We start from the raw sequence: 10,000 nt of genomic DNA, 5'->3' as shown, positions 1-10,000 counted from the left end.
CTTCTTCCTGTCCAGCACTTCTTCTTCTGAATGTCTCCATACTGCTCTGGTACAATGTCTGTCCTTTTATACACATTAAATATTTTATTTTCCATACAAGGTCTTTTCTGTGTCCATTTGAAACAATTTACAATAAAACACTTTGCCAATGCTTCTTATATTTGTGGAGTTTGTGCTTTTAAAAAGCAAAAATATCGTGTGGTAGTGGAAGAGGACGTGGATGAAGAGAGAGAGAGAGAGAGAGAGAGAGATAGAGAGAGAGAGAGAGAGAGAGAGAGAGAGAGAGAGAGAGAGAGAGAGAGAGAGAGAGAGAGAGAGGAGAGAGAGAGAGAGAGACGGGAGAGGAGAGAGAGACAGGAGAGAGAAGAGAGAGAGACGAGAGAAGAGAGAGAGGAGAAGAGAGAGAGAGGAGAAGAGAGAGAGTAGAGGTTGGGAGAGAGAGGAGAGGTAGAGAGAGAGAGGAGAGAGGAGAGAGAAGAGAGATAGAGAGGAGAGGAGATAGAGAGGAGAGGAAAGAGAGAGAGAGAGAGAGAGAGAGAGAGAGAGAGAGAGAGAGAGAGGGAGAGAGAGAGATTGGAGAGAGAGAGCGGAGAGGAGAAGAGAGAGAGGAGAGAGAGAGAGAGAGGGAGAGGAGGAGAGTAGAAGAGAGATATAGAGAGAGGAGGGAGGAGAGGGAGAAGAGAGAAGAGAAGAGAGAGCCGAGAGATAGAGGAGAGTGAGAGGGAGAAGAAGAGAGAGAGGAGTAGAGATGAGAAGAGAGAGAGGAGAGAGGATCGAGAGAGAGAAGGAGAGAGACTGTAGAGAGACTGTAAATAGGAGATGATAGAAATTAGAGTATATATAGAATAATATTATAATATATATAATATATCTATTTATAATATATATATTATATAGTATATATATATATTATAACTGGATATATAAGATATATATTATTATATAGATTTATAGTAATATTAGACTATATCTATATTAGAATATAATATTATATCGTATATATATATTATAATACTGTATATATAATAATATATATATTATATAGTATATATATATTATATATACTGTATATATAATAATATATATAATATATATATTATAGTATATATTAGAATATATATATATTAGAATATATATATTAGAATATATATATATTATAATATATATTATATAGTATATATATATATTATATACTGTATATATAATTATATATATTATATATATATATTATATATATACATGCAGTCTACTGATGATGCATGTGCAGCTTGTGTTTGAATCGTTTATCTTTGTCAGTACTTTTTAATCGTCATGTTTTCTGTTTGGTTTAGTTTGAAGGTTGTAGATCGTACGGAGCCCCGACCCAACGGCTCATGGTGCTTCGTCTGTGCTCTTCTGTTTATTTATTTAAAGTTTGTCCGGTCCATCAGTCTTCAGTTTGACTTGAGGCTGAGGAACAATAGACTGGATGGGGGGGGGGGGGGGAGAGAAAGGAAATATAATTATGTAGCACACAGTTTCACCCCTGTGGCATTTTAAAGCCCTTACATACCCTAGTATTTCTTTTAAAACAAAAGTTTTTTTTTTATGTATTTCTGGAGGAAAACCCGTCTTTTGATTGTAGGTTCAAATGTTTATAATATGCACAATAAAAGTGATTGTGTTGCCCGTTAAAACTTGAATTCACTCGAGATATTAACTTATAAGACAAGTGCAATGCAGTTAACTGTCACTGCATTAGTATTAAATAAAACATTGCAAGTCAATATTATATAGATCCACCATACGTAGATTCTATATATCTTCTAAATTCATTCATTAAATATTTAATACACACAGGCACACATACATAATAAAAACACTTCTAAGCAAAACTTGACAATATAACAATATAATAACATTATAATATAGAAATAACTATAATATAATTGACATAAAATATAACAATTCAACTACAAAACAAAGTACAACCTCCAAATGACCACATAATTAAATAAAGCTATGGTTATATATACATAAATAAGTCTTTGGTAGAGGAGTAAATAACTATGTTTTAATGTTCAACCACTGCTCCTTCAAAGCAGCCTCTACAGAGGGGCAGTATATCACTCGTACTGGCTGTGTCCTAAACTGCCCGCATGTCTTTGCATAAGGAGCAACACAGCGGGGCAGGGAGGGGGGGGTGTTGGTGTTGGAGGTGTTGATAACCTTCGGCTAACACGGCACAGTATCTGCAGTGGGCTCCCTGCAGCTTGTTGGGATGGATGGACGGGATCAAAGCCTCCAGCGTCCACAGAACACAGGAGCCTCTTTATTTAGTCTCGTTCTTATTAAATTTCTTATTTTGTTTCTTGTTTTACTGCATTTTCTACGCCTGTTGTGATGACTTTCATTCTCTTCTCTGTCCACAATGTGTTACACAAATAAACGTGCCTTCAGGTCGACTGTGATGTCTCACTGAGCCTCGTTCTTCCTGCACGCAGAGCCGGACCTACGCAGAAGCATCATTCCACGAGGGAGCGGCCTACATAATGAAAACATTTTAAATATATGTTAAATATTATTCAATGTAGGCTACATTAACAAATATAATATAAATATTGATATATCAACATGAGGCTACTGTTTGATTTATTAATCAGACAACTCTACGGTGGCCCTGAGGGTCAAAACACAAAGACATTTCACACGACACATTCTCATCGTGTGTTCTCGTGTGTGTGTCGACCCTAAGGGCCCCCGCAGCATTAACATAAGAACGCAGCACAAGCAGGACTAAATCTTTATTAAATTTATAAACAAATCTGTCAAAATCAGCACGAGGAGGCGACGTAGGAACAGATCTGCAGCACGCCATGACTGGAAACAAACACTGCGTCAGTGGTTCCTTCTCACTGCTGACACTTTCTGTTGTGATTGTTTAAACGTCTTGTGTGCATTTAATTTGCTCATTCTGTCCGTGTGTATCCCTCCTGTCTGAGGGAACTCTCCTAGCAAGAGTTAGATGAGAAGATAGATGCCTCTCTGTGCAGGGAGTGTGAAGCTGCAGCTAGCAGCCGCTTAGCTTAGCATAAAGACTGGAAACAGCTGTTTTGAAACTCTCTAGAAAAATATGTGTTTTAAGGGTCAAATGTATAGCACAGCACGGGGTGTCTTCACGTTACACGAGTACAAAGCTGTGTGTGTGAAGGATAAAGTGTTCAGTTCAAGTTTAAAGCAGGATACACACATCATACTGAAGCGTGCTGTGTTCTGATCCCTGAACAGTCCTTACTCTGCACTGAAGTTTGTGCTTCTACCGCTTGTCCATGAACTTCCTGCTCCCTTCCTGTCCCCTGCAGCTCCCTGACACAGCTTCAAGCAGCGGTGACATTATGATGTCAAAACTTATAGCATGATTCAGCACCATATTGAAGTAGCCAGTAGTTGCATGCAGATACATAAGAGGAACAACATGTTTGTAGAAGTGTTGTGTTCTTGTTGTTTGTGTACTTTCCCTCTTGGTTTACTTTGCACGACTCGTGCTTTAAATGCATGAAGTTCACTAATATGAAGGCTCCTTCTCTTTGTTTTGGATTGATCTTTTCCACAGGTGAAATACTCTCCGGGCTCCAACAGCGGGGGGGTGGCTTCCTGCTGTGCTACGACTTTCTGTCCTCTGCTTTTCTTTTCTTTCTGCGTTTTAGTGAATGTTAATACAAAACAGCCTTACAGCAGTTCACCCACACGAGCACGATGTGAAGCCTCGCAGAGCATGCCTCCGCTTCTGTTCCTCAAACACAGCCACATAAAATGTGTCTTTGGGCCTCATGCAGAAAGATATAAGGAGTCACAGATGAAATTATAATAATAATAATAATAATAGTTACACTGCAAGAACATCATCAAATGAACTAGTGTGTGACAGAAGTCTTTCTGTATCTGCTGCTGAATCTCTTATGACAGTGTTATGATGTTATGTGTAAATAAGTAAAGTTAAACGTTTTCCTAAATGTGTCAGAAAGGCAGAAATAGTGAAATATTGGTTTCTGTGCCAAAAGCGTTTAGACGGATAATTTCACTAAATGTAGTCTTTTGTTTAAATGTGCAATATACAGTTCAGTTAAAGCAGAATTGTGCATGTGAACAATTTGTGTTTATTTACTGTGTTTTCACTGCCGGCTCTTCGTAGTTCCTGCAGATGGACACACGACTACAAGTCACCGAGGGGCTGCACACCTGTACCTGTCGCTTAAATAACATTTCCAAACGTCTGTATAATCAAAGTGTTTATTTGTGCAGCAGCTGGTCCATCCACAGACAGAGATCCACACGCACTTTAGCTTTTATCAAAGCAAAACAAGGTTCAGTTGTATGACACGTGACGGCTACAGATCACTGTCGACACACCTGTGATTATTGATTCACCTATTAACCCTTTTACTTATTCATACCACCCACTGTGCACTGTGCTTCTTGTTTCCAGACCTGCCTCGCACTCCAGACAAGAGTGCGAGGCAAGACAAGAACTTACTTTGGCGCAGCAGAGATATTGTACCGTCGTTGCTTGACTGTAAATCTACATTTGATGACCTACAAACGTCATTAAGTAACACATTCAATGTCTTTTACTCCTAATTTTGTTTTATCTTCCACATGTCACTTAAAGAATCCAGAGCAAACTGTTCATTTACTGTTAATTCATTTATTTAATCAATGCAATGTGTAGAAAACGTTGCACACAGTAGAAATAACTGTGATAACATATGTGAAGCACAATACACTGTATAAACATTAACATATTTGTATGTAAATCACCTTTCAGTTCATAGTTTAAATGATACATTTCATGTGCACATGTTTTACAATTTAAAATATGTTATAATCTTTGCACACAATAAAAAAAAAAAGATCCACCTTTGGATTTTTAGAAAAAACGAAATCTGCATTCCTGCATAATATTCAGAGTCGTGCCTGTTTTACTTCTTCCCGTCATCACAACGACTTCCAAGAATCATAAAACATTTGTTCATCCCTTTGGTGGAGCTCATGCGGAGACGTCGTGGAGCCTGTACGGGCCGCAGGCTGGTCGGCGGGGCGAAGGGGGGCGGGTTGGACTCTGAGAGACGAGTCGATGACGGAGGGAAACTCTGCGAGGCCGCCGTCCCGTCTGCTGGAGGGAAGAACATCGAGGCTCCCTGCAGGGGCACAGAAAGACCACAAGTCATCCATCTTTAATGTGAACCTGTTATATATTCTTTACTTCATCCACCAGTGTTTTCATGTTTTATTGTGTTTATTTTGATCCCTCTGGTGTTGTTTTATTCTGTCGTTGCTTCTTTTATTCTTCTGGAAAACACTTTGTAACCTTTACAAGAAAAGAGCTATAAAAAAGAAGGTTTATTATTATAATTATTATGCTATAATGAGTGAATGTGTGTGTATGTGTAGCTGAGGACCCGGGGGTGCAGTGCGCCACACCTGAACTTATGTGGATCAGCGGTTCTGTAGAAAACGGCAAAAAAAACGGCAAAAATGCAACTAGACGAGCATCACTAAGGGACGTCTCTGTATGTTTTCTTTTCACAAGATGTGTGTGTGTGTGTGTGTGTGTGTGTGTGTGTTAAACACGTTTATCCGTACTGTTACGGTTACCGAACTTGGACTTCTTACAAAGTGTTCACCCGAACACATCTGGACACAGAGCGGAGCTTCTGCCCTCATGATGCGTCGACAGTAGTGTTTTTTCTCTGTGATGAAGATGAAGATGAACACAAACCCACACAGGAGTCTCACTGATGCACAGAACCCCAAACATTAAACCTGCAGCTCAGAAAAGATTGCAAACATCTGGCTCTGACATATGTGCATACTCGGAGAATGTAGATACCTAAATATGTTCCATATCTCTTTGCACTTTATCCAACATGTGTATCCTGTTCAATAAATGTGGACCGTGTTTGGCCCTCGACGTAGCCCCAGTTTTTAATGTTGGCTCTCTCTGTGATTGAGTTTGACACCCCCGGTCTACTGCTTGCTTTGCGCAGTTTCTCCTCTACTCGGTTCTGTTCTGTCTGCCATAGGTTCCCGACCCCTGCTCCATTGTGTGTGTGTGTGTGTGTGTGTGTGTGTGTGTGTGTGTGTTGACCACTGACTGGGTGGAGCTGGTGAACTGTGTGAGTGTTGCCGTTCATCAGCAGAGGAGCTGTCGGGGAAGATACTGGACTCTCAGAGGACTCTCTCTCGGGACTGCTGCTCCTCTGATGCACACAAAGAGAAACACACACACACACACACACACACACACACACACACACACACACACATGGTCAGATGACAAGTCTTATAGGAGCACTCTATGGTTTCAACATGGTTTTGCCGATGATCATTGAACTAAATGATCCAGTTTGGGCAACGATGTACTTCGTCTTATCATAAAGCTGTCGCCATAGTAACAATAATCAAAAACAAAGCAACATGTACTGAAGCACATCACTAACACACATTATGCACATATTTCACAACCCCTCCCTCATCAGACCCTGAAGCTATTGCACAACTTCTGCAGCCTCCAGCATTATTAAAGTGCTTTATTGCGGTGGGCACACGTGAGTTTTTAAGATGGTTGACGTGGTGTTACTCTCTCTGCGCTGCCAGGAGAGAGCTCGGCGTGGAGAAGAGTCAGAGACACGTCAAGAACATTTATAACAAAAGGTTATTCAGATACATTTGGCAGGAAATGTATGAACTGTAAACTTCTCTGCAGCATTACAGTAACTGTGACTAAATTACTGTGTGTGTTGTTCGTTCTATGCATGAAAAAAAGCTCCTAATTTCAAAATGTTTAATATTTTAAAGATGTAATCGTTGACAATGTGACTTTATTCTAACCACATGTTTTCAAATGTAAGAACAGCTGATTATAGTCTTCTTAATAACTAATTATAAGTTCATTCAAATCTAATGAAGTCAAGCTGTCGAGAACACAGCGAAGGAAGTCGCTTCTTCACATCTCCACACACACGGTGCACGCAGGCGTGTTTTGTAATCACAGATCACATTTGTCGTTCTGGTTTATGCAAAACTGTCAGAAGCTGCAAATCTAAACTGTTAGTTTCTCTGTCTTTAATTCCAGAAGTCAATTTGCCTGATTTGCAGATCTCGGACTCTTGTGTTTAAACATGGACATGTAAATGTGGGAGAGATATTGAAATGATTTACTTGTAACTTGATCTGAAAGCATTCCTACAGACAGAACGCTGACAGTTGATTACAGAGCAGATAATGTTATTCATGAAAAATACTTTCTGCATGACTTAATGCAAAGATAGACGTTTTGGCAGCACGCAGTGACGGATGACAGGATGGAGACTGTAAGGGCTGTTGGCAATCATCTCCTGCAGTGTTTAGGATCACTCACATCAGCTCCGTCTCTGCCAGCGTGAGGCTCAAAGAGCTCTGCAGAAACCACAACCATGTTGAATCTCTGGTGTTTTTAAGTCGGCAGGGTCAATGTGGATCTTCTAGGACAGGACACCTGTCAGAGAGATAGCTGAAGCTGCTCCGGGGATTTGAGGTTGACATCGATATGGGTTTGGAGTCAACATGGCTGGTTCTTCTGCCAGACGAATCAAGAAGTGGACTAAAGCTGCAACAAGCAATTATTCTTACCCATTTTGAAAGTTCTCAGGCGATTACATTGGCGTGAGTAGATTGAGCTGCACAGAATGGAAGGTTTCTCGATGCACATGGTTGAGATAGAAACGTAAAAGTTTTGAACACAAACGACACGGTTAAGTTTAAGAAAGGTTAAAAAATAAATAAGTTAAAGTTAAAGTAAACCTTAAAGTCTGTTTCTCATCCACAAGTTTAGCCAAAGTTTCTTCACCGCTACTTCTTCTCTTCCTTCTGTCGAGGCTCGACGATGTGCATCAATGAGAAACCTCCTCGTCTGTGTCGCAGCCCCTCCTGAGCCACATGTATCAGGCTGAATAACCCCCGCTAACGCCTATTTAATCCTCTTATTTTCATTATTAATTAAGGTCTTATTAAAGTCTTTCTCGATCACAGATCCAACATGTTGCTTTCCAAACCCAAAAATATCCAATTCACCGACATAAAGGACAAGAAAACATTATTACTTTAACAATGACTGTAAATGAATCTTCTCTCTGTTCTCTGAACAACAAAATGCCCCGACTGGTTATAGATTTGACTTTTGCAGTAGCAGCCACGGGGAACAGTGACGCTTGTCATAGCTCGTAAGCATTACCAGATATCGTCTTGAAAGTCATTTCTCCAGAACTCTCATAATTCCTGCTGTCATTTGACATCAAACGCCACATATCACAGAGAGTGGAAACTGGTTTTGGCCCTGGGATTAATGCTATAAGTTCCTTGAACATGTAATCATATTGTACATTATCAAACGGTGTTTTTACCATCAGAGCACGACGAGAGAAAAAGAGAAGCTGCCCTGCTGCACCAAGAACCTCCATAACATCTCTGTGAAGCTGAGCGCGAGTTACGTTCAGTGTGTTGCTTATTGTTCAGAGATAAGATGATTTAATACGCAGTGAAACAGGCTGGAACCTCCTGATAATATATGTTTATTTATGGATGAGTGAGAAGTTGCTGTTAATCTGAATATTTAAAGTATTAGTTCAGACTACAGATTCCGTCTGAAACCTTCCCCTGAACCCACCGCTTCAGTTCTCGTCAGCTGATCGTTGCACGCTGTGTAAGATGATCACTCTTCCCTGTCATGGGAGGTTTCGTGCAACCGGTCTTCGTCGCGGTACGTCTGGCTGGATATCATCTGACATTTGGCTAACCCGGTCGTTTCAATTTGAGCCGCGGATCAGAACAAAAAAGAAAACCCTCCTTCACATCGTGCAGAGTTCAATCTGAGTGAAAGTGGATCTGTGAAACAGAGAGCAACCTGCATCCCGGGAATGCACCACATCGACACTATGAGACCTTTTATCCTCCCCAAGAAGGACCCGCCTCCACCTAAACCTTCACAAAGTGTGTGTGTGTGTGTGTGTGTGTGTGTGTGTGTGTGTGTGTGTGTGTGTGTGTGTCAGCTACCGTGAAATTATAAACAAAAACAATTTTTCACTTTTTCAAATTTTGGGCTCATTTTAGGAAAAGTCGTTTGAGTCGTTTCTCTCTCTGCTCAACATCTCGGGTCCTTGTTGACCCTAAGACAACACAAAGGGTTAAACAGAAGCCTCACCAGCTCCTTGACGCTGCCCAGCACCGCCGTCGTCAGGATGCCGGTGAAGAAGGCCACGAGGTTCAGGCAGACGAGGGTCCAGATGGAAACGTACAAAGTGAAAACCTCCTCACAGCTTTGCACTCCAACAAAGTCGTAGTAGTTGCTGAGGTAGCCCCCGCTGCGGGAGAAGACGGCTCCAGTTTATTAACGTTAATCCTCAAATGATAATTCGGATATGTTTGCAGATAACTGTTTGTTTTTGACGATATACTGGGGATCATGTTTGTCTCACTTGGCGCAGTCGTACAGGTCGCAGCAGTAGCAGGTCCCGCTGCGCACCATCATGCTACAAGTCTCCTTTGGACTCCAACACGACACCTGGGGGAGGAAACAAGTTCAAAATGTTTCACAGTTCACCTGCAAATGCAGCGCAAATAATGTCCTTGTAAACATCAGCGCTGTGGAAGATGATAACATCAAGTATTGACATTTTAAACCCCACAGAACTGCTCTGAATTTGCATCTTAAAATATATGATAATGATATATTCCGTGCATCTTTACTCACAGACGTGTACAATTGCTCGTAGACGTAGCTGCCGCCGCTGCTGAAGTACTGGCACCTGTTTGCTTTCAGGGGACGCATGTCCTGGTCAAAGTTCAAACGTGAAGAAAGAATCATCCACAGGATTTCTAAACACCACCAACCATCTTTACTGAGGATCACACACAATATGAAGAAGGACATTTCTTATAGAAGACAATCCAGAAGTCTGCGATGGATGGAAACACTTTAAACACA

At 40.8% G+C, this 10,000-nt stretch overlaps 1 protein-coding gene across 1 annotated transcript in view; it reads right to left on the bottom strand.

The window, feature by feature from the left end:
* Positions 1–4,382: 4,382 nt before the first annotated feature.
* LOC115017957 (transmembrane protein 255B) overlaps positions 4,383–10,000 on the bottom strand; it is a 13,838-nt gene continuing 8,220 nt past the window's right edge. Inside the window, exons 5-9 of the mRNA XM_029446723.1 lie at positions 9,767–9,847; positions 9,492–9,577; positions 9,218–9,377; positions 6,135–6,239; positions 4,383–5,177 (exon numbers count right to left, since the gene is read on the bottom strand). Of these exons, the coding sequence (XP_029302583.1) occupies positions 4,959–5,177; positions 6,135–6,239; positions 9,218–9,377; positions 9,492–9,577; positions 9,767–9,847 (651 nt within the window). The 3' untranslated portion in view covers positions 4,383–4,958. The remainder of the gene's footprint in view (positions 5,178–6,134; positions 6,240–9,217; positions 9,378–9,491; positions 9,578–9,766; positions 9,848–10,000) is intronic.

The sequence above is a fragment of the Cottoperca gobio genome, chromosome 13, assembly GCF_900634415.1.
Source record: "Cottoperca gobio chromosome 13, fCotGob3.1, whole genome shotgun sequence".
NCBI classification, from domain to species: Eukaryota; Metazoa; Chordata; class Actinopteri; order Perciformes; family Bovichtidae; genus Cottoperca; species Cottoperca gobio.
The sequence above is the reverse complement of the archived record's forward strand: the minus strand, read 5'-3'. Positions and strand labels throughout refer to the sequence as shown.